Source organism: Chelon labrosus, assembly GCF_963514085.1.
Source record: "Chelon labrosus genome assembly, chromosome: 9".
NCBI classification, from domain to species: domain Eukaryota; kingdom Metazoa; phylum Chordata; class Actinopteri; order Mugiliformes; family Mugilidae; genus Chelon; species Chelon labrosus.
In genome coordinates, this window is record NC_140359.1 from 12,667,110 (window position 1) to 12,691,773 (window position 24,664).

Here is a 24,664-nt window from a genome sequence, read left to right on the forward strand (position 1 = left end):
ATTTATGCCCGTCTCCCATTAATTACTGTATGAGGGCACACAACCCAAAATGATGGCTGTACATTTTTATGTTGTGTCTTTTTCCTTGCAAAGAGCAACCAAGGAAGTCTGACGGAATAGTAAGTACATTCATGTTCATACATCCATTGATTGTTCAGATGGAGAAGATGTTTACAGGTTAGTTCATGAACACAACACGACAGCCACCTCCAGTGTGGAGGCTGACCATCACAGGCACTCTTTAAACCTATGTAAATCCCACATAGTTTTACCAGTACTACTTGGTAAAAACAAAACAATATCTGACTATTTTGTTAGCTAACTGACACTGGTAAGTGGACCCACCTGCATGTTCCAGCAGCATTTTGGCGATGTCCATGTGTTCGTTCAGTAGGGCATCGTGCAGTGGACTCACACCGTCCACGCGGTTGATAAGGTCTGGGGCGGGGCGGTGACGCAGCAAGGCTTCCACGCAGTCAGTGCTGCCATGATTGCAGGCTTCATGCAGGGGTGTCCATCCTGCATGGTCTACGTAGTCGACAAACCACAAATGAGCACAGAAACACTGAACAGGAACGCTAAATAACTTGGAGGAAAAACTGGTATCTTTTAAAGTTAAGAGGGTAAATGTTTAATGACTGGGCGTGCTATTGGACAAGTTTGACTGTAAGTGTCATGATGAAAGATTCAAAAGGACTAATTTGAGAAAAAACACGATTTAAGTGAGGGCCCATTAAGTTTAAAACTATTGTCATGGATAAGTTACTGACCACAGATAACTCATGAATCTCACATAATTATCCAGAAAATCGTGATGATAAACATTTACAAAAACATTATCGTCACATTTTACAGCATTATTTCTAAAGCTGAGATAGCCAAAGATAGATGAGTCGCGAGGAATTAAAAAAAAAAAACAGACAACTTCGAGGACATCATATCGTAAATTTGCTTTAGTAGAAAAGACTCCAAAAAAGTGAATCTTTCCTGCCTAAGATAACACAGGCCTTGTTTTGGGAGAAAACTGCAACGTGATAGCGGCTGTTTTAGCGTTTTGCCCACCGTTTTACATGATCACAATTTGGACATCAGTACCCAGCTGTGATGCAAGTCAATTTCGGCTGCATTACAAAATCAGAGAAATCTTGAAACAGCCCATTTCCATAAAAGGAGGGCAAGTCATTATATTTGACCTTAAAGGACTAAAGAAAGTCACTCTGAGATATCAAAAGGCATTCACTTCACTTAGAAAAGTGGCCATAAATCTATAAATCTGTGACTCCCAACCCATCCCCGCTCTTGTTAGACACACCCTTTACATTTTAGCTAAAGGTTAACCTGAATGATGACGCACACACACACACGCGCTTATTTCTTCTCTCATGCTTTTTTTTTTTCTCTCCAATGTTAATCGCTCTTTGAAACCCAAGAGCAAACAGTGGGAGTGAAGTGAGATGACGGTGAGACAGAGGTTACAGAAAAAAAAAAAGGGAACGCGAGAAAGTCTTACCTTTAACATTGACGTCTGTGCCAGGAAGCGCCAGGATCTGAAGCACCGTTTCCACTTGGTTCCTCTTGCAAGCTCGGTGGAGGAGGGTCTCTCCTTCGACCAGGACACACACACAACGGACAAACACACCCAGAAGAGGGAAGAGGCGGAAGACAAGATAGAAATCCAAAATTAGGGTGTGCCTCATGTCCGTCCCATTGTCCCCCGCCATATGGTGAACACACCAATAGAATACCACAGAAATGTCCCCAAACACACAAAAAAATCCTGACCTAAAAAAAGTACGACCCGCCAATGAGGATGCGATTTAAGAAGAGTGATGAGAAAAGAAGAGAGGAGGGGGGGTTCTTTCAAGGGAAAAAAAAAAACGGGAGGAAAAAAATTAAAGATGGAGAATTGGGCTAATTCGCCTCGCTCTTTTCCCTCTTTTATAGACCGAGATTTTCCACTTACACCCCGAGCCCAACAAAGTTAATACTGGGGCAGTCGGCGAGTGAATGAATGTAGTGGGGAGCGAGCAGTCTTGCTTCCTGTCCGCTCGTCCCTATATTGTTACTTGAGAGGAAGTTATGGTAGACAGCCCATGCACAAAGCCCCGAAAAGGATTCTTCACAGACCCTGGGTTCAAAAGCTCCACTGGGCATTGCCAGTGTCACCACGTGATATTTAATCAGCAAACTACCAGCGAAAAGGCATGGAAAAGAAAAAAAGAAAACTCTCAAAGATTCCATTTACATTTTTAAACACAATTTTCTTCCCCCCTCTTTTCCCTTTTCCCTCCTCTTTATAGCGTCCCTTACTTTTTTTCTGATACAATATTAAATCAGGAATATATTAGCGGGCCAGAGCCCCCTCTTTTCATGTATGGCGGAACTTCAGAGGGAAGTTAAAGGCCAAGCATGAGTGGCTCTGTGCTTGCCAGTATAATACAGAACTGCAAAGCCTGTAATAAATGCTTTACTAGCTCTCCCCAGGACGCCACGCCTGTACAGGGGGCTCCAAGAGTGGGACTAAAAAGGTGGTGGTGGTGGTGGTGGGGGGGAACTGGGGGACAAGAAAGAAGAAGAAGCGAGGGCGAGAGTAAAAGGGTTTTTCCTGCATTTCAAAGCACGTAGGCAAAATATTGAGGATGCTATTCTTTCTGAAGAATTCCTTTCTTCTAGGAAGTGTCTTTGAGGATGTAGGAGACGCATTAAATGCCATCCACTGGTCGTTAAGAGGCAGAGGACGGGAAGAAATGGAAGAAGTGTTTATCAAAAAGGGGATCATTTATGTTCTTCCCAGGAATGTCAACAAACGGGAAGAGGGACACAATTCATCTCAAATTATATCCAGTTCTGTAACACATTAAGCATTTAGACAAACAAACAGTACGTTGTGATATTTGCATTTCAGTTATCAATAATGCAAACTTTTAGTTCACGATAAGCTAGGAGATAGAGTAGCACCACTCAACTCTAAACTATTAAAACTAGGGATGTCCCGATTGGTTTCGGGAGATCGGAATCGAGGCCGATCCAGGCATATTTAATCAGATCATAAACCAAAACCACGTCCCTATATCATCAAAACGTCTTCCTCCTCTCTTTAAAGTGGCAGATGGCAAGCATTGAAAAAGAAGAAGAATCAAAGTCACGTGACTAAACCGGGTGGGAGGACTTTACTCTGGAAAATCAAGTCAGACAGAAATTTGAAAATTATGCGGATGTGGACGTTTGGAAATTTAATACTACCAACTTGATTAAAAAAAAAAAAACAAAAAAAAAAACACTGAGTGCACTCAGGCAAAGGCTGCACTGACACAACAACAAACACTGAACGCTGCGTTTAAAAGAAGAGAAAAGTTTCCTCAAGACGGCGTCAAGCAGAAAAGTATTACAGGGGATTTTATGGTGTTGGATGACCAGCTCATTTCTGTAGTAGAAAACGCAGGCTTTCACCGTCTGTTGGAGCTACCCTTTCCTCGCAACATTAGTTTCGACTGCCCCATTTACTGTACCGGTTACCGCTGCACGCTGCACACATGACCTAGCAGAATAGAAGTACGATAAGAAAAGTCTTTATGAATCTCCAGGCGAGGACATTTTGTTTATTTAATATCGGATTGGATCGGCCAGTACTGAACATTAAAATATCGGCATCGGATCGGGACATCCCTACAGCCAATGAATTTCGAACAATTTATGATACACCGCATAGTTTCATGAAATAAAAACAAAGTAGTATTTTAGAGGTCCTAATGATGTTCAAAAAGTGAAAGGAAACCACAAAAAAATAAATTAAATTCCATTAATCTATCGGCAATGTTGAGCAGATGACAGCCATTCATGTGCTAAATTACAATTAGCAGCAATTCTGTAGAAATTATCTGATTTCTAATGTGAAATCACGTGTTGGCACTTTTTTTTTGGCAACCTTACGTCACAAAGGAGACATTCTTGTGGCTGTACAGTATCACTGTCGGTTGCAATAATGAGGTCAGTCTGTGAAGCACACCAATATTACTAAACTGAAAATCCCCCAAACACCCAGACTGTAGGGTGGAGCCGAGGCCAAACTACAGTCCCTAATGAGTCAGCTGTACTGTGTGGCACGTCAGTGTTCTACATGGGCTGCTGTGCTATTACCGGGCGCTAAAACGCCGTGATTAAACACCCATTCCACTACACCCCGTGTGTACACATCCTCGCAAATGCCAGGGCCAATCCACGCACTGTTAAATCACTTTAATGGCTCCAATTTAGACACAACGCCTCTATTATAGGGGTAATTGCATGCTCAGCATTTACAAGCACGGAAAGGATAAATCCGCCTGTCCTTTTCTATAAATCCCCCGTTTCACACTTTAATAGAAAAGTTAAATGTATGTGTTGCTCTTTATATCCCTCAGACTGCTTGCTACACTCCTGTAAAGTGCTGCTTGGCCTGCTGATCCCTGGACCAAAAAGCCGCTGGAAGCCTGTAACAATGCTATTTGTCGAGGAATGTGTTAGAAAGGTATTCTGGGCCAGTTATTGGATATATTTAAAACTATTTGAAGACTACTACTGTCGCTGGCTCTAAAGGTAATAGCAGCACGGTGATTTGTCCGAGATTACTGCAGCTTTCACTGTGCCGCAAAAGAATTTACTGGCATGTATGTGAGTGACCATCGTTTAAAAATTCCACAGTTAAAGATTGTAGGATAACTCCATTTAATCAGTCGAAAAGAACGCCGAACGCTTGTCTCTATGCCATTTTCACTTAGAATAGGATGCAATAAGATTGGGAAGTGTCTCCAACAAGGACTGTCACAGTCCTGGAATGCACAGGATGCCCCCAGAGGTCCCATGTCTAAGCCCTGATGGGTGGAAACTGTAGGCTGCATCAAGTGGATCTACACGCTGTGGCAGATAGTACACAGTGTAATGTAAATGCTAGACTCACAAAAATCAGTCCTTTTCCTTTTTTGAGTTTGCTATTGTAGGAAAAGCATAAATGGTTCAATGTAAGGTAGAGGTATTCTGGAAATTACTAAGTTGCCAAGCTCCATGCGCCGCTCTGCTGCCAACAGCTGCAGTGAGAGTACAGAACTAGCAAAAGAGTCAGGCATCAGTCAGTCAGAATTTTGTATGAGAAGTCGAATCAAGCAAAATGAGAAAAATACACTGTGAAGGTGTACACAGTGTGGGCGGAAAGACCTTTAAAATGTAATACAACTTTGCTCTTAAGGTGAGAATGTTTTGCCAACTGCTGCTGAATAAACTTTATATCCCAACTTTTAAGCAAACGCAGGAAGAAGAAGGCCTGCCCAACTGGGCAACTGTTGCAGCACGACAATTTGCTTGACTTGGTATGATCAAAAGCTCCAGAACAAATTTTGGTGATAGCAGGAGTTTTAACCACCTATGGGGGTACTGCAGTGCTTTTAAATAGCCATTTCTCATTGGCAGATAACAGTGTCTGTTATAGCTCTACGTTCCTCAAGAATAATAAACGTAGGACTTTGAACTATGCTGCATGAATGTCAACTTTAGTGGTTTGTTTCAGGGATGCTTTATACGTAAATGCCAACAGATTTTAAACAATGAAACTCAGCAGTTCTTGTTTGACAATCTACATTCAGCATGCTGGGGCTGATTAAAATCTCTGCTGAGCTTCCCGAAGCAAATGCGGGACGGGAAAAGAGAAGTTCATCCCAAATCCCTCAGCCCCTCTCAGCTACTGTGACAAAGATACAGAGGTTCCAGAAGGCGAGACAGATGCTCCAAAGCAAAGATGTGCAGACTATAAGAAAGCAAGCTCACACATGTGGGTGAAAAGTGAAAGAGGGAAAGGGAGGAAGGGAAAGAGAGAGAGAGAGAGAGAGAGAGAATGGGATGGGATGGGAAAGGGATGAGAGGGCGAGAGGGGAGGATGCTGTGCCGATGGTTCATCAAAAATTAATGCCAACCGCATCGGTATAGAGATCACGTAGTGGAAAAACAACACATGCCAACAGCCTTGAGTCTCCCGCTCCAGCCCTCCTTCCCCCACTGCCTCTCCTTTACCCTCCACCCCTCCTTTGCACCGGCACAGGGTCTTTCTGATCAGGTGGAGAGGGAGATATGAGCTCTGACACCTTCGAGAGTTCACACAGAGTGCCATGCCTCTAATTGCGGGAAGTTCCACCAGTGCAGCCGCTGTATATTTGCAGCGCTACCCTAATTGCTGCATTTAATACCCCTAAAATGGAGATCTGAGGCACACTGTGCGTACTAATATGTGTTATTGTTTAGTGTGAGAAACCCATTATTTCGGTCCATGACATTTATTTAGCTATGTGTTCGTTTTTAAAAAAAAATAAAAAAAATACGTGAATAAGACATGAGGAAAAGGCAAAACAAAACAGGGAGCGCTGTGTGGAATTTCAATGTGAACGGAACAAGAGGAGGTGGTAATACGGTCCGAACTGTGCCATAAATGTACACCGCGGGCCTGCTTATGCAGTCAAGATGCTCTTACAGCTGACTAGATGGAAGCACGGTCCAATGCAAATCAATCACTCCCTCCATACATTATGTGCTCTTCATTAAACTGAAAGTGATGACAGGGCTATCATGTCCCTTTTTACTGATGACCTACTGTAGTGCATCAGTCCATTAAAAGTCTGCTCCTTGCAAATGTGAAGCTATTGTCAAGCGGCAGTGCGTGCATGTGTGTGTGTGTGTGTGTGTGCGCGTGCGTGTGCGTGTGTGTGTGTGTGTGTGTGTGTGCCGTACCTGCTGCGTTGACTCTGTTCAAACCTTTGGGGATGTTCTCTTTCTCCAAGCTTGTTTCATTCCCCAAAGAGTTCGGAGCGCTGTATGGAGACAAAGGACATGGTCCAAGGGTTTGTGAGAACATATATATAATACACTAATCCTCTCAAATTCATGAAGTGATTACGCCATGATTCACATAAACAAGTCCAGGGCTTCAATGACTGACCATTTCAGCATGACAGCAAGGAGACCCAGTGGTCCAGAAAGTGGAACCGGGATTACTGTACTGTGAAAAGTGCCATTACCAAATGAATCCCTCGTGGCGCGGTATCGTATTAAATGAAATCTGACAATATCTGTCAAACCCCTACTGCGCCGGCCACACACATACTTCACACACCCTATCCTCCATTCCCGTCTCCGAAGCGCTATTCCTCCCACTTAACGCCTCAAACGCAGAGACGAAGAATACGATGTGAGCAAGCACATTAGGAGGAATAACTAGTAAAAGAAAGTGAAGCCTCTTCAAAGTAGTGGCGTGCTAATAGCTGTGGGCTGTCACTAGTCCTGCGTGTAGGTATGGGAGATCTGCCTGCATGAAGCCTGACAGGTGTCTCGTGTGTGTATACGTCCGCGCACGGGCGCGTGCGTTGCATTGAAGCGGAGTGCCATCCGTATTACAGGGAAGAGGCTTGTTCCCTGGTAATTGGGTTGTTCAGAAGCCAGGAAGGAGCTCCCAGCAGCGAGGAGGAAACACACGTCCTGTCACGTTGCTTGTTATTAGCAGGGACAAGGCTGAGGAGGGATGAGACGAGCTGTGTGTGCGGGTGCGTGAGTGAGAGAGGGACTCCATAACGGTTTCTATGATGAGGCCGTACCGCTGCTCATCTCGAACCACTTCACCCAAGCGTCCCCTGTCCATACATGCTGGCAGCAGTGGAGGTTGACAGTACTTGGCTTGTATGCGCCCCACTCTCCTCCTTCCTTATGGTCTACTTCAGGAGGCCAGCATGCTGTCAGTGGTCCAGCTACTCGGTGTGCCCTTGGTGGCCCTCTCTGAAGAAACTTGTGAGCAGTAACTGGTGGTAACGCAGAAATGCATGTCCGGTGCATTAAAAATAACTTCTCCTGTCGCCATTTATCTAACGCCATTGTAAAAAAATATTAGCGGATCTAGTAGGCTCTTCTCAAACCTAGTAGACCCTGGCACCAGACACAGTTCTGGTCAAAGTAAATGGGTAATGACATAGTCAACTGGTTTGAAGAGATAACAGCCATGTAGAGAGCCTGATAGGGCCAATGGGAGGAAAACCTCGGTTTAATTACAGCTTCCCGTCTGTTAACAGCACTCAGTGCCACGCAGCCAGCCGGCAAGTCAAAAGGCCATCTAAACAGTCAGTCAATCAGCCGCCCCGTCAGCTCTGTAAAGCTTGGACATGTGCCCCGATGCCCGCCTGTGTGTCTGCTGGTGCAGAAGAAACACGCTCGCCATCTTTCATTTAAAGCTACAACAGACTCAAGTCAAACAAAAAAATCCCCCTAATGCGTTCTAACAGCCAGAACTAAAAGATAAAAGGTGGCTCCTCTCAACCTTTATGAGCAGGCCTGGTTCTTTTCATAAATCCAATACCCAACATCTTGCCGGGATTTTATCTCGTGCCGTAAAAACTGAAACCATTTAAGACCGATAACTCTTTACTAAAACCATAACCACATTCGTGCTACTTAAGCAAACGGCCTTAAAAAAAAATTGTTTTCCACGTCTTTTAGCTTCTTAAAGACTGTGAATTACAGTCAAGTCTTCTAGCAACAGATATAGTTGATTTCTTACATAAATTATTTTTACAGAGCTGCTTTCTCGACATACAAGGCTTCGTACTGGAAATGCTTGCAGTCTGAGAACTGTGTCAGCCTCATAAATGCTTCAACATAAGATGTGCTAATTGATTAAGAGTGTCAACATCACTGGAATTATGTATAATATCATGATCTCAACCATGAAAATGAGGAAACAAGATTTCCTTTCGCTCTCTGTTCTCGATTTATCACAGGCTTTGTCATTTTGATTTCATTCTTTCTTTTAGGGTCAAAAGATTTTACATGCCCTTTAGCATTTCTTTATCTCACCCGCACAGATTGCGGTCCTTGTTTTGTTCGGTTCTTCTCATGTCTGTGTCGCGAGGAACGAAACCCTTAAAAGAGTGAGGGGGAAAAGAAAGTAGAAGGCGAGCTGCTTTGGAGGGAAGAGGGGATCTGGTCAGTGCATGAACTAGTAGCCTTCTCATGAACCTGCTCCCTGGTGACTCGTGCCCTTCTCCAGGCCAACTACCTGCTGGTGGAACAGCAGATGTCTGATATGAGGAACGGAGAATATGTGTGTGTGTGTGTGTGTGTGTGTGTGATTGCCTTGAGAAAGGGATTTAGTATGCGAGGGCAGATGAAGAGAGGTGGGGAAAGGGGGCGAGGGCTGAGAGCTGGTGGTCGTAAGGGAAGACACAAAGGCCTGATGGGATATCCTAGTGTATCTGTCGGCTCCCTGTCCAAACCAGGCTGAGCAGTTTGTGTATGAGGAGGGCTTTGACCTCCCCGTGCACCCCTCCTGTCAGCCAGCACAAACTGATAGGATCAGACCTGGGCATGACCCATCACATGCCAACTCCTCACGCTCTGTCTGACCTCCATTTGTCTGTCTCCGGCTCTCCCTCAGTCCCTCCATTCATGCATCTCTGCTCCTCACCTCCGCACTCTCCTCCTCTCTCCAGGTGTTCCTTTGTTCCTTTTCACTCGCATTTCTTGTCGGATCCGTACATTTTCAAGCGGCTCTGCCTCATACTATGCTGTCTACCCTTAAAATATGGGGGTGGAAACCTGACAATGGAGGCATGGTAAGACAATGCACAGCAAGTCCTGTTATTTTAGACACACACACCCCACATCAGCAGGCTTTCTGTTATACAATTGTTTGTTAATTGTCAAACTTCTCAGAGGTGCTCAAAGATTGGAAGTGATACATTCTCAAAAGCAAGGCTAGACAACTGGACATGCATGTAGACTCAAGATTTTCCCACCTATCTAAAATCATCTCTCATCTCATGTTTCTTTTAGGTGACATAAAATGAGCTGGAGTGTGAAAAAAAGAAACTACTGCACGCTCACTGCCATTAGAAATCCAAAAACTGAACATTTTTCTTGAGGTTTGATAGTTTAAATGCAGCCTAGCACAAGACACTGAAATGAGAAAGCACTTGAGGGGTCAAAAACACGTTCGAGTTGGTCAAGATGTTGATGCAGAGTCTTAGACCAACTTACTGACCTCCGTGCAGCCTCCCCCTTGCTTGTTTTGCTTCAGGCTTTTCCGAGAATGAGCAATGCAGACTAACAGTGGTATAAACAGGCAGCTGTGCGTAACTGACCTGCAGCTGGTCCCCTGGCTAGTGCAGCCGTGTGAGGTGGGTCCAGACCTGCGGCAGGTACCACTGGGACTCTGAGCTAAACCTCCCAGAGCAGGCAGGTAGGAAAGGACCTGTCAGAAGTCACACAGACATACGCACAGGATAAGACGGTGCTTTTACACTGCAACTCAATATATGTGTCCCAGGGGAACTGGGAAAGCACAAAGACACCAGTGGTGAGCCAGATGTTCAACTGCAACATAAGACAATGGTTAGATAACATCAGCAATCTTTCTCTCTGCAGCACAGGGATGTAACATAATCTATCCCAATTTTGAAATGGCCATATTAACTAATGTAAAACATCTGTGTTTTAATGCATTTCTTTTTTTTTTACTACCATAACACAAAAGCACAGTGGGAAAAGAAACAGAACATATACATATAGCATATTCATCTGAAATATTTTAAATAAGAGACAGAACATGTATTTTTACAAGCATCTGTTTGACTGTAATCAAAGTTTCACGGCACCATAAAAACTGTTGTTTTAGTTCAAAATGGAGAAGGACTGTTTAGGATCACACCATGAAGTACATCAAACTATGTCAAAGCCTGTCAATAAGAAGATGCCCCGGGGAATAAAGGATTGATCAAAAGGGACAAAGACACACCATTTTCTTGAGAGACAGAGGTTCGTCTCCCACCGTGAAGCCATTTCTGCAGCAGAGATTCCTGAATATGGCATCAGACATCACCAGCTTCAGCCTGGTAGAGCGGACCCTGGCAACCAGCTCCGCCAGAACAACTGGAGACGTATCTATGGGCAAAGCACAGAGGAAATATGTAAGATAATATCATGTCAAAAGAAAATCAAACAGCATACGAGTAAAACTAAAGTTTTTAGTCCATACCCTGGCTGATGACAGCAAGGTGCTCTGATAGGTCTTTAAGGCCTTTCTTTACAAGTGCCTGGTTCAGTTTGAAGTGCTGCTGCCACCAGAACTCCACCAGCACAGACAGGAGATCCAGCAGGGTGTCCGCCAAATGTAGCTTCTGCTTCTCATCCCCCTCAGTATACTCCTTCAATGAAGGTAGAACGAACAAAAGAAAAAAAAATCTTTGTTTCTTTCTGGTTATCTGACCAGCTGGCCATTACAGATCACAATAAACCCAATTTTGTCGGGCGGTGCGGATGCATAACATCATCCAATGAGAACAGTTAAGTATTTACCACGATGGCAGCCTGGACCAAGAGCTGCGCAAGTTGTTTCACGGCACTGGATAGCAGGGTGGAGCGCTCCCACACAGTCCAGAAGGTTCCATACAGCAAAGAGCCTGATGCAGATGCAGGAGATATTCCGGTTCCCTGGAGCAGCAAAAAATCTCTGAGGAAGAGAAAGGCAGGGGTAAGTAAAGGCCTGACGGACTTTCTAATTAATAGAATTTATTTAAACTAGTTATTAGAAAAGTTATAGCTACATTGTGCATATATCGTTTTGTATCCGTTGACGAACAGGTTTAATCACATTGTTACCTGGCGGTGACAGAGTGGAGTTCCCCCTGAAAAAGCTTGAGGATCAGTGACAGGATGTCACAATGGAAATCTAACAGTTTTGGCAGGGCAGGTCCAGGAAGCGGGTGACAAGTGAGCTCACTAGACAGGCAGTACCTGTAAGAAGACATCATAAAACTTATTTAGCATGTTACTATACATGCCATGGATCACAGAGTGCTTGCTGGTAAAGTGGTACATCCCATTTAAGCAATTAAAAACATAAAACTATTAGAATAATAGAGAATAATTTCATAAGACAGCATACAATGATCAGGCATAACATTATAACCACCTTCCTAATATTGTGTAGTTCTCCCTTGTGCCTCTAAAACAGTAGGGAGTAGGGACTCATCAGAGAATGGACATGGGCCTTCTGAGGGTGTCCTGTGGCAACAGGATGTTGTTAGTGGGCCCCCACTAACACTTGGGTCCTATGGATTGAGGGGAGGGGTCTCTGTGGATCAGGCTTGTTCCAGTGCATCCCACAGATACTTGATCAGTTTGGGATCTAGTGAATTTGGAAGCTTGCGCTGTTTTTCATTTATTGTTTTTTTTTTTTTTTTGTTCCTAAACCGTTTTTGTGTGTGTTCCTGTGTCAGGCTGCATCCTGCTGGGGATGGCTGCTGCCATCAAGGAGTGTCATTGCTATGGGGTGGGGCTGCCTGGTCTGGTCTAAGTGGGTGGAACATGTCTAAGTAACATCCACATGAATGCCAGGTCCAAACATTTCCCAATGGAGCATTGAACTGTAACAAGGTGGTCAATATTATTTACTTTTCCTGTCAGCGGTTTTAACGTTATGCCCGAGCATAACGTTAAAACCTGTTTTACCTGATAGCAGTCTCCAGGAAAGGCCACACGCCCATCTTACACCTAGGACACTGCAACACTTGAGTAAAGTATCTTTGGGAGCTGGGGGCCAGCCATGGAGGACTGGTGCTGAGCAGGTTATGCAAGAGCTGCTGGAAATTTCTCAAGAAGACAGATGTGGCGTTGCCCTGTGACATGACAAACACATAACAACAGAGGTCTGACTGGTTTGCATGTACAGAAATAATTACAGTAGAGCTACATATATAGTTACATATAGATGATAAAGAGACTTAATACTAAAATGAAATTGCAAAAATTAATCATCTATAGCATTTTTTGAACACAAATTAGTTGGTTTAAGCATCACATAAGTTAGGATCTTTTATTATTATATATTTGTATCCTCTAAGGGTTTTGATATTTATGGTTACAAATATGCTGGCCAAGTAAGCGCAACGCACTGCAACTTAAAAAAACACATGCCAATAGACATAACACAAACAAATTAAGAAACTGTCTCAATCGATTTGACAGCACATGCGCCTTAAATACTCAAATACAACAAAACCAAATCAATAATTTTGATCCAAGTAGCACAGATGATAATTGATGCTTCTAGAGGACAAGTGATGAATATGGCCGCGACATGCATGGTGTTCATTGGACAGTGACCACTACAGCTTTGTGAACTGAAGTTACTCAGGTTGGCTACTCGTCAAGCATAACGTTTGCTCAACTTTTCACTTAATCCATCACTTTGTATGTCTGCTAGAAACACACCCACTGTTGTCTGGGCTACTTGTACCATATCATTGGATTTGTTTGTATTGTGGGCATTTTCTTGTGTACTGTGTAGCACAAGTGTTGCCTAACTGATGACAAGTTTTATTTTAGTTTTTATTTGCTTGCGATTTGGATACAAAATAGGTTGAACTCTCTCAGCCACCTCGCAACGGGGACTTGTGTGCACAGGGACACGGTGCACTCGGCCATATTTGATAATTGAAATAATCATTACTTGCGGATCTAAATTAGTTTAATCCAACAACACTGAAACCAGTAAGATACTTCTCCAAACCCCTTTTTGCATGAGAAGAGTAATACTTGGCAACGTCATGTGATTTAGAAATGAAGCCCCTACGTCTGCACTGCCTTCACTGACCACATTAACACATCACTAAATAAAATGCAATCCATCAGAATGTGCTGCCGTGCATGCCATCCATTTCATCATTCTTTGAGATTTTTGACGTTCTGATGGTTTTGATTTTGTTTTTTGTGAATGGGTCTGTGTTGCATGGCGTCCTTCTCGAGTGAGAAAAAAGCAGTGGTGGAAACACAACTTGAAAATAAAGAGATAAAAACACAACCTAAATCACAGAGATGTCAAATCACACGGGGTTACTATAATAACACGAGTTCTGCGTTTGTAAAAATATGGTAGGTAAAATATGGCAGAGTAATTTTTATTCTACAAATTATGGACATGGCCGATTTGCACCGGATTAAGATCACAGACCGACTCTGCAATTATTACAAATTACTAAATGTCTTCAGGAAATACTAATACCAAGCGAAGAGGGCTTAAGATAGCCATCAAAATTTAAAAAAAAAAAAGTAGTGGAACATGTGATACTCCCGTACACCCCCTGAGGCTCATACAGCAGTAGGAGGGAAGTCTCTGTGGTAATTCTGGTCCTACCTGCTGTGCATATTCGAAGAGGGAAATCAGGTATGGCGCTGGTGGCAGAAGGCCGGGATACATGGTGCTTCTGACTGAGTCCAAGGCTTCCATAAATAGGCCGCACTCTATCATAGTACCAACATTGCTGAAGTCGGTTTCTGTTGCCTTGAGGAATAAAAGAACAATGATAAGTAAAAGCCGTGTGCAAAGGAGGAGGAAATATGGCACTCAAAGAGATGGATGGCAGGGGAGGAAGAAAAAAAAGCGAGGGCAGAAGGGTAATGGAAGGAAGAACTGAATGGGCATCAAAAGTTCCTGGGGGTCAATTCTGACTGTCGCTTATTGGCAAAAAGCATACGGACTCAGAAGGTATAGAATGGAAATACATGCGCACTACTAATAGCAATCTGACGGATATCCACTTGGGTAAGGTGTGGACAGGACAGTGCAGAGTATTGTTAATAGGCCTGCCAATCAAAACTCTCAGATCAGCCGACAGTGGTGGTTAAATCGGTGACCTGCGTATGATGCGCCCTTGCTCCAGCTGTCACTTTCCATTGAAATGTATGACATAAAGGAAATTGAACGACCCGATCCCCCTGATGAAACACATAGTTATGTTAGAGATGTATAGTACCGGAGGAGGTAGATGTATGCACGTGTACCTGTAATTGGGGACGATATGGGTCATGGTAAACCAGAAATTCAAGGAAGCGCAGTCTTGGACGGCCCTACAGGAAAAGATCCCATTAACAACGTCAGGTACACACAAGACTGACAGATCAGAATGTAGACCGACCTAGAGTTAGTTCGATTATGCTTTTACACGCATAAAACACGCAGATGTATACCTCCTGTTTAATTGCATAGTTCTTGAGATCTGTCTCCAAACTGGATAAGTCGATATGTGTAAAAGAAGTCTTCGTCTCTGCTGGATGATCATCTGTTATGTTGAAATTCATATCCACACGATTGCTCTAAAAAAACCAACACACAAGAGTGGACAATTTCAGACAGTTTCAAGATGATACTTTTACTAAGGTTGGGAGATGTGGCCACTGCAAGTCCACCAACCAGCATTTTTTTTTTAAATAACCCTAGCCTTATGTATTGTATGAATTTTGTGTTGCCTTCACCTTACCCTCGGACACCTGCAGTTCTGAGTAGTGAAACATTACAGCCTACAGGCTACTCTTCTTATAAGAAACATAATGAATCGCCTTGAGACCAATGATAAGCTGTAAAGACAGGGAGAAGTCTGATGGCGTCAGATGAAGGACGCCTCTGCTTGCAGCCTCTAAATGAACAATCAGTTTGGGATAACATACGCCATTAAATAATCAGGCTGAACAACCAATTGATTGGACAGTGACCACTACAGAATGTTTAATTTAATTATTGTCGTTTAGTTACTGCCCTGTTCTGTGTAAGATGGAAATTGGTGCAAACAACAAGACATAATATGTCCCATCTCCCAGTTCTTATTTGTGCCTAAAACTGTGTTTTTACAGGAGAATTAAGTACTGGGTTGAATTCTCAAGGAGGAAAAATTGGCAAAATAAATTTTTGCACTCAGGCAACTGCTGACACATCTAACTAATTAAAATCATGTCTTTTACATGAATCAGTCTGACTTACCCCAAAGAGGTGCTGGACTATGTGACTCACAGGATAGCAAGGAGCATTGTGGGATTTTGAGGTCTCTGTTATTGGTTTAGCCATAACATGAGTGATGGAGACATAAGAGGGGAGAGGACACTGGTATACTTCGGCCCTGCCTGCTTTCAGCAGCCTGGGGAAGATTTAAAAACGATACATTTATCATTATACTTTTTATTCATATTTGAACATTTTACTGGGACTGGCAATGCATTATTTTTGATTGGCACCTCACCGTTTGAACATGGCTCTGCGGGTGGGCTCTTGGACCATGAGGAGTACCCTCCAGCCCTGGAAGGCCCCTGTCAGTTTCCCACTGGCCACCTTCTCCCTCCACTGTCTGACGGGATAGAAGGCAGCTTTGGGGCCGGAGGAAAAGGCCACTTCATAGGGTCCCTCTTCAAGCCAGTAGCCACTTTTAACACTGTCCAAAACATAGTCCGGAGTAACAACCCACTTTCCTGATAGGTGAGAAGCACAAAGTATAAAGTCCCACTGGTGTTGAGTCAAAAGGAAGAAAAATGCAGATTAAGCGCAACCAAATGAATATGTAAATATAACTTAAACATTCACCATCTTGACTGACCTGCAGCACATGCTGCCAAGAACTTCTCGCTGGACAAAACCTGAGGGATAACAAGATGCGTGCTGGCATGCTGATATACCTGGAAAACATCCATTGCATCATTATGCATGTGGCAATCAGGCAAATCTATATTAACTAATTCATTTGTATTTGCAAAGACCTAGCTGGGGGAATTATGGTGCAGTTTAAGACATTAAGAACAACAAAGGACGATTCATCCATTCAAATTTAGATTCACCTTTGTGCATTAAGCCAGACCAATTAATCACTTTCAAAACTGCAAAGTGAAAGGATACAATTACCAAATGGCAGGGCTGGCGCTGGATATACTTTTTATATTATAACTCTATTTAACTTGAGGGCAAAATGTGTAATGAATTCACGTTGAAAGCAATTCACGTCTTCTCATCTGTATATTTTGACCGTTTTTCAAGTGGTAATGACCCATCAAGTGTATGACCCGTCACATAGTAATGACTGAACAGAATTTACATCACAAATCAAATCACAGCAAACGTTTTGTGGGATCTCTACTTACTGAGCCTCCGACATATTTCCCCCCCAGCTTTTTGATTCCCTGGACTAAAGCTCTCTTCTTATCCGGGGTTTTGATCCCAGAGATCTGGAAAACATGCATGCAGCTCTCCATCTTGAATAGAGAGAGGAAAGAGACAAAAACTGTTTTATGTCTATACTGCAATCCTGTCATTCTTGTTTGACAACATGACTTCTTTCACAAGAAGTTCACACAATCACAGAACCAGACAGGGAAACAATTACAAATGTCTGAAGTACAAATCATGACACTTTATTTGTCTTTTTGTTTTGCATTTTGACTAAGTCAGCTCATTTGGTGTCAATTAGCATTAAAACAATACTTATAAAATATAGTTTTCTGTTATCTGGATTACACTGAAACCTCGCATGGTTACAGTCTCACTGATGATTACATGAGAAACAAAATACCCGCTGTTTTACCCTTTCATCAGCATTTATTTATCTTGCAAACTGTCTTAAAACACAGCTGACTGATCTAGTACCTTTCACACAGCACCGATGAACACTCCCAGTCAGGTCCAGGCGCGCCAAAACTCTGACACTGACACTGACATCCACTAATGTGAGCAGCGTTTGAACCAGTATGTGACAACTATCTCTAAAAAAACTCTTCAACATCGCAAACAGCCATACACGACGACTTTGCTCATTAGTGCTGATAAACAGAAGATGTGTATTTGATCCTCAGGCAAGTTCTTCCAGCGCCCAGCTGCCATGTGAGGACAACTTCACGATATTCAGGAGAGGGGAGTTCTTCACTTCGAAATATTTATTGTATTCATTAGAAGCATTTTAACGAAGATTTCTATAGAATATGTGTGAGAATATATTACAAATGTTTGTTATGTAAAAGGATGATATTTTTTAGTAAAATTCAAATACTATTATGACACAATCGATTAAATCTTTCCCAACCCTGTTTTGTCATCCGTTGGAATCTTCCATTGAGCGGAAGTTTTCATGGAGCTACTTCCGGGTTGTTGTCACGGACGCTTTCTGTCCCCGGAAACATCCAAAATATCTAGATATCACCAACACTGATTGAGTAACGGGAACATTTGGTTGTCCAATAACCACAAATAATGAAACGTGTTTTTCTAGCAGAAAGACTGCTTATGAAACAGCACGGCTATTGACAAAAAACTGCTCGGTTTGGTATCTTGCTAACGTACCAGCCACAGTAATGTAATTATATTACATGGTGGCACATATTGGCCGTTGAATTGTATTGATTTGCGGTTTTGTTTAACGCTTGTCGTAAGCAAATATCAAGAAGAAGTGACTGTTAATGATGTTGGTCGCATTTTCCCTGCTAGTAATGGAGTGGGTGGATTAAAGGAGCTAGGAGGTAAGATTCATATTATACGTTAACCTTAATCAGTGCTTGCGTTTGTAGAGTTTGGTTTTATTTAGTCATAAAAACAAGTAACACGTGTCATGTTTGTGCCACAATCCATAGTGTTTCGTAAAAGATGCAACTATAACTCGTCAAAATCAGCAAATGCGTCGCAACTTATTTTATTTGCTGTACTTTGACGCTGCTTTGAAAGTAATGACAGTGCTATCTATTCATGACCTGCTGTAGTCAATCCATCCACTAAGAGTCCGTTACTTGCAAATTTGAAGCTGTTGTCAAGCAATGGTGTGTGTGTGTCTAGTCACATGGCTAAATATTATGACAAGCAGGTAAAAGGTCCAAGCAAGGTGTGTCTCTGTCATGGGAGAGTTGTTTACACCTACTGCTATATTCAGAAAAAGAGTATGAGAGTCAGATATTGTTAAATAAAAAGTTAACAATCTTGCAAAGCCCCGGAACTGAAATTATTAGCTTTTAATTCATAATAAAGAATAATTCTGATAATTATTGCTGACTAGTTTTGGTTCGGTTTTCAACCATTGATTGGAGTGGTTATATATAAGAAAACATAAAACATTACGAAATAGGAACATAATACATTTTATTCTGAAAGGATTTCTTGACAAACCTATTAGCTGATTGCTAAACTTTGATGTAGAAATTAATAATTTGTTGACTGATTAAAAGTGATCATTTAAATTATAATAAACAAATCGTTTGCTTTTTAAGTGATGGTATTCTACATTTCTTTCTTTCACAATGTACTACGTAAATTGAATATTTTTCATTCATTTCATTTCATTTCATATAATAATATATAATGAAATTATTGTTAGTTGCAGCTCAGTTGGGCACTATGCATCCCTCTGGTTTATAACATATTAACATTGTTTAATTTATTATTATTTTTCACACTTACTGTCAAATACTCAAATTCAACCATTTCACCGTCACGTATATTTGTGATTTTTCCTACACTGAATGTATGTTTGACACTTGAACTTACTGAAAGCATGTGAGCTGGGATTCAGAAAGCAAAACAACATGATCTGCTGCGGTGTGACAATATGGTCTTGTCTTTTATTGATCAGGATGCTCTAATACTGTTGAATGATTGAGTGTTTTTACCGCAAAACATCAACAACAAGTGATATTGGGATTGTGTCATGTATTATGCATTTCCTCAGTGTAGGCTAATCAGATTTGTTGTAGCGATGCAAAGGCACTGCACTGTGATTCAGTTTTACGCGCTGTATTTTAAGAAGATATTATGTCCGTATATTTTCCTTGTAGCAAAGAGAAAAAGTGACCAATACATTTTTGCCAAGATCTGTGCCTCTTACATTTGGCACACATATATCACATCTAATGAGACACACCTAAAGTCACGTGGTTGCGCAGTATCAGTGAAGCCGTGCCCTCCCCTGGGTGTTCGTGTGATAGTTCTCAGCAGTGTTGTAATCTTAGAATATGTACCTGTTTAATTTATTATGTTTCTTTTACATCAGCCTGTTAGGTACCCCCTTTAAAAAAATGTTGACTTTAACTTGACATGCTCTAAGTGGGTTTAAAGCGGCAGCCTGGGGGACATGCTGCTAAATATTTCAGGACAAACTCATTACTGTAAATGGGCCTGCGTGTTAGCCTAGCTGTGGTAGACAGGCAGCAGCAAGAGAGATAGGACAGTGATATGTGTGTGTGTGTGTGTAAGTGAGAGAGAGAATGTGTTTCTTCTCTTCTTCTAATAGCTGTGGAGTTGATGTCTCAGGCAGGCAGTGGCGTCTCAGTGCCTGGCCCAGTTGTCCCTGTTGCAACACTGTGAAACACACAGGGGCTCCTCCAACATCTGCTTTCTAAAGAGCTAATGACAAGACAATGGAGACTGGATGATTTAAAGTATAGTACTAATGAGGCCCTGTGTGCTGCCTTGTGAATCCTAACACACTCACACTTGCATGTACACACTCATGCTTAAGATAGCAGATGATATGTTGGCAGAGCAGGAGGTAGACACCCAGCAGACATACAGTGTGGACATTCAGACCCTCCACCCATCTGTCTGTGTATCCTTTTTACACCTAAGTAGAAACAGCACACACACACACTCGCACGCACTGTCTTGCTCAGTCCATACAGTATAATTACAATGTTGACTTCCTAATCCATGGATTGAAAATCCTCTTCCCTTTTAGCAATAACTGCATATGGACTCCTTCTCACACAGCAACGCAGGGGGAGTGTGACGATGAGGGTAAGTCGTAAGAGAGAAGAAGAGAGGGAGAAATAATAAAGGACAAGCTTAACTGGTGAGGCTGTCAGCGGAGGAAAATAATATTTGTCCAGCTGGACAGGCCTCCCTTTGTGCAGGCTAAATGAATGTTGAGCTTCCTGTCTGCGCTGTCAGTGAGAGTGGCATAGACTGTATGCAGCGGCGAAGAAGCAGAGCGGAGTGTGGGGAGCTGTTTGGAGTTTGACAGGGATTATTAAAATCAGAGCAGATGACGAGGAAGGGGCGAGAGGCGGAGTGTGAGAAAGCCAAATTGACACAGACACTCTCCATTACCTTCCACTTGACTCGCGCTGATGACAATGTTGATATGAGACCCAGCGGCACAGCACCGGCGTGGGATTGGCTGTTAGCATGAGCGTTAAGCACCACAGGGTAGGAGGGGTGGCCCTCAGATCTGGAAGAGACCAAAAGAGATGAGTTGTTTATTTAAAACCTTGACTGAAGAGCATCTCACCTCATTGTTTATTTATTTGGTCTTTTTTTCCCCCCCTGTCTTAACTCACTGTAGTGTCAGTAGGTGGAAATGGTTAGAGGCTGAGGCAATGCATTTTGATCAGGGGCCCTCCCACAGCAAATGATTTTCTGAGAAAAAGGGGAGGGGGGCTGGAAGAAAGTGTTTTTGCCGATGAGAAGCTTCCTTTTGTTTCAGGTGTTTCAGGTGAAATTGATTTGCGCCTCCTAATAAGACTCCTGTTTGAGGAAATTTCAAATTACTATACACCACATGACTGCGGGTGTTGGGGCGTACAGAACGCGTGTTTCTTGACAGACAGCTGTAATAATACAACGTTCAATATCATGTGGTTGATTGATGTCAATCTACATTGTTTATTCAGAATCCTGGCACCAGTGATGTCCTTTGCATTGCATTGTTTGAGGAGCTGGTACTCATCAAATATAGTGCTTCTAATGGAATAAGCCCAACTCTCCCTCTCTTTCTTGCAGAATATTATGGAATGGCCCCAGGACTTTCCTGAAGACCATGGCTTTGTGGAGCTGCTGATTCCAAGAGGTTCCAGTGATCTGGACTTCGAGAAGCATCTAAAACACACAGAGAAGAAACCGAGTCTCAATGCCAGCAGGTTAGTCAGAGTAGTAAAGCGCTAGTCTTCAACTTCTCTCTAAAGCTTTGCCATCTTAAAATGTATAGTTTTTCTTTTTTGAATTTCTGCTTTTTTGAATTTTTCTTTTTTTAAATAATGCGTACGTTATTTTAAGCCCAAGTTTTGTTTCTCTTCTGCGCAAAGGCTCAAAGATGTGTGCTGCTCTGTGTTAGCAGTGTGATAGCTGCTGCTGCATCCATCTGTTTGTTGGACTGTTTTACTTTCTCTTTCTCTCTGACACCTTGACCTTCTTCTTATCACTCCACACCCCAGTTTACCGATCACACGTTATCTAGTCAAGCTGAGGGTCACTTCCTTAATGGCCACATTTTTGGAAATGTTTAATGTCAGTGAGATAAGAGCGGCATTTTTCATTATTTTCTTTTTGTGTATTTACATATTACAGTCTTTTGAAGGGTGGCGTGTGTAAAATGTAAACACAGTCTAAGCCGTGTCTGTTTTTTTAAGTGAGTCACCAGAAAATATCAGATTTCCTTCTTATATACGCTGAAGCCAAACAGGGCAGTTACTTGATATGCAGAACAAAGGTCTAACACAGGTGAAGCATTACAGTGGTAGCAGTGTGGAGCAGTATTGAAGCACCGATTATTACTTGGGCTTTGTCCTCTTGAATCTTAAACACAGTAATTAATTCCAAAGTCTGATTGCAAATGAATGTGGAACTAAAGTAAATGATTTCATTGCTGAGCAGCCTTTTTGTATGATTGAAACACACAGCAAAACAGAAAAATGTAACCTGACAATGACTGTCCTATTAGAAATACCCAAGTAACACATAGGCAGAAATCTGACATATAGTCATTAGGTTAAGACCGCTGTAATGAACTTACTGTACTTGTCTCATTGAACTTTAATCTGATGTCCCCCAATAACCCGGTTTGTCATGTGCATGTGAGTATGGTTTGTTCAGGGTTTGCAGAAGCGTCGTGCTTGAATTGTTTGTGCTTGAAATTTTGCTTCGCTCTGTCTCCATGATTCAGCTGATTTGAGATGATTGCCCCTATCAGACTTAAGCTGAATTATCATTCAACAGTTAAGGAGAAGTATGTGATAACATTAAAATGAAATAAGAATTTTCCTTGGTGGTTCAATTTTATTAATTAGTTGAACAATCTTGTCACAATAGGTATTGGAAGAAAGGTGTGCTTAAATGATTATTTTTTCTGTGTACTTGAGACTGAAAGAGATATCTGTCATTGCTGGCAGATGTGGATAGTTGGAGAGCACAAATACAGTAGATTGATAAAGAGTGAGACATGAGGGTAGAGAAGAAAAAGAGAAATCTATATTTCAGGTCTTTTATCGTTTGTGGCGTTGTGAGTCTGAGGGCAGATGATGAAGGACAGGCTAAATGTAGCTAGCGAACAAAGCCTCACTCTGGCACCATTAGTGTCTAGGACTCATCCCTTCTTCACTCTCTCTCACTGTCTCCCTCCCCTTTTCTCTTTTTCTCCCCTTCCTCCTTCTAAATGGGAACATAATAATTGAAGATTCCACATCTTGAAACGAAAACCCTTGGGTAGGTAATTCAAGGCTTATTACTGAAGGCCGGGCCATTTTTCTGCTTTCTAAGCATTAAAGGGTTATTTTGTGTTCCTGCAGATGGGAGAGGGATAACCATTATGAGAACAAAGCGGCCAGATAATGGAGAATGGGGCTAAAAATAAGGCAATCCTCCTCTCGCCGTGGGGGACCACTGGTCAGTATCTCTGTCAGACTGCAGCTCACTTCCTCCCAAACTACTTCAGGACAGCCCGCTTTCTGTTGGGACACATCCAGGCAAATAAAATCTTACAAGGCCTTGCTTTTGCCTCAACCAGGGTGGGCTTCAGACCTATACTCAGTCAGACATACATCCACAGCTCACTCACCTGCTACCTAATTGACTTATCAGTGTCCGGGACAAATTACGGAAGTGGAGAAGAGGAAAGGGAAACCGAGAGATGGAGGAGACAGTGCTGCCCACACCCGTGAAGGACTTCAACCTGTTTATGGGTCAAAGTGACTGGCCTGCTCCCCCTACTCAGATGTCAGAGATTTGCCTAAGAGCTGCTCCCTAATTGAAGGAGATTAAGATAGGCTGACAACGGAGCTGGCTCCCCCAAATTGAAATGCTGTAATCCATTAGTTTTCATCAGATGGCACAGTGGGGGTGCGGAGCTGGATCGGGTGGGCTACCAGGAAAAGACCTCTAATGAAGTGTCAGCGCAGGCCTGGAGACTACAGACGGGCCTCTAGTTTCACACAGGCAAGGCAAATGGCTCTCTGTAGTCGCCTGCCAATCTTGATCAGGGTACGGTATCAATACTGCATTTGATTCTGCGTGTGTGCGCGCGTGACTGCTCCTTATAATTGAGATTTTGAACATGTGTGCAGGCCGAGGGAACGGAAAGCCTGCCACGCTGAAATGTCGTGCAAGGTTCCCTTTCAATGCACAAAAATACTAATCCGTGGTCCTTGCAGTATGTAGCTGATTTTGTGTTTAGCTGTGCGTGACACGTGTGTTAAGTTAGTATATCAGCTGTATCAGTTCTCCGGTATCATGTGCTGGACTGGGTGGCTGGGGGGGACGAGGGCTGAGGGCACTAAGTGGGCGACAGGCTGGGCCAAGACGGGATTTGTTTTCAGCCTGTTCATTCAAGCCCATTCAGTCTTTTTCCCTTCGCAGAATGGGACCCTTTGATAGAGGAGATATTTAGTTCTCAGGCGGCTGGTTTGGCACTGACTGGAGCTGGGGTTTATTTGAAAAGGATCTTCCTGCCCCGGTTGTCTCCAACCCCCACCTCCTGTAGGCGAGCGGAGGGGAGCGGAGCACGACAGACAGACAGCCCCACAGCAGCCCACCCACACTAAATTAATTCTGACAAGGAACTTAAGATAACGTCAAAGCGCTGACTAATCGCGGGATTGG

General features: G+C 42.7%; 2 protein-coding genes across 5 annotated transcripts in view; one reads left to right on the top strand and one right to left on the bottom strand.

Moving 5' to 3' along the window:
* Positions 1–17,751, bottom strand: part of slf1 (SMC5-SMC6 complex localization factor 1) — a 30,345-nt gene extending 12,594 nt beyond the window's left edge. The window contains exons 1-17 of one of the 4 annotated variants that reach the window (XM_084551587.1): positions 17,465–17,751; positions 16,963–17,073; positions 16,425–16,503; positions 16,074–16,299; positions 15,818–15,971; positions 15,031–15,156; positions 14,845–14,910; positions 14,198–14,344; positions 12,514–12,680; positions 11,662–11,796; positions 11,359–11,512; positions 11,039–11,207; positions 10,799–10,944; positions 10,146–10,255; positions 6,751–6,830; positions 1,511–1,603; positions 346–528 (exon numbers count right to left, since the gene is read on the bottom strand). In XM_084551587.1, the coding sequence (XP_084407713.1) occupies positions 346–528; positions 1,511–1,603; positions 6,751–6,830; positions 10,146–10,255; positions 10,799–10,944; positions 11,039–11,207; positions 11,359–11,512; positions 11,662–11,796; positions 12,514–12,680; positions 14,198–14,344; positions 14,845–14,910; positions 15,031–15,156; positions 15,818–15,971; positions 16,074–16,299; positions 16,425–16,503; positions 16,963–17,073 (2,146 nt within the window). In that variant the 5' untranslated portion in view covers positions 17,465–17,751. Of the gene's footprint in view, positions 1–345; positions 529–1,510; positions 1,604–6,750; positions 6,831–10,145; positions 10,256–10,798; positions 10,945–11,038; positions 11,208–11,358; positions 11,513–11,661; positions 11,797–12,513; positions 12,681–14,197; positions 14,345–14,844; positions 14,911–15,030; positions 15,157–15,817; positions 15,972–16,073; positions 16,300–16,411; positions 16,504–16,962; positions 17,149–17,464 lie in introns of those variants that run through there. The other 3 variants (XM_084551588.1, XM_084551586.1, XM_084551589.1) reach the window with 3 other exon arrangements.
* Positions 17,752–17,869: 118 nt separating this feature from the next.
* kiaa0825 (KIAA0825 ortholog) overlaps positions 17,870–24,664 on the top strand; it is a 110,553-nt gene continuing 103,758 nt past the window's right edge. Inside the window, exons 1-2 of the mRNA XM_084551590.1 lie at positions 17,870–18,330; positions 21,575–21,711. Coding sequence (XP_084407716.1) covers positions 21,581–21,711 — 131 coding nt within the window. The 5' untranslated portion in view covers positions 17,870–18,330; positions 21,575–21,580. The remainder of the gene's footprint in view (positions 18,331–21,574; positions 21,712–24,664) is intronic.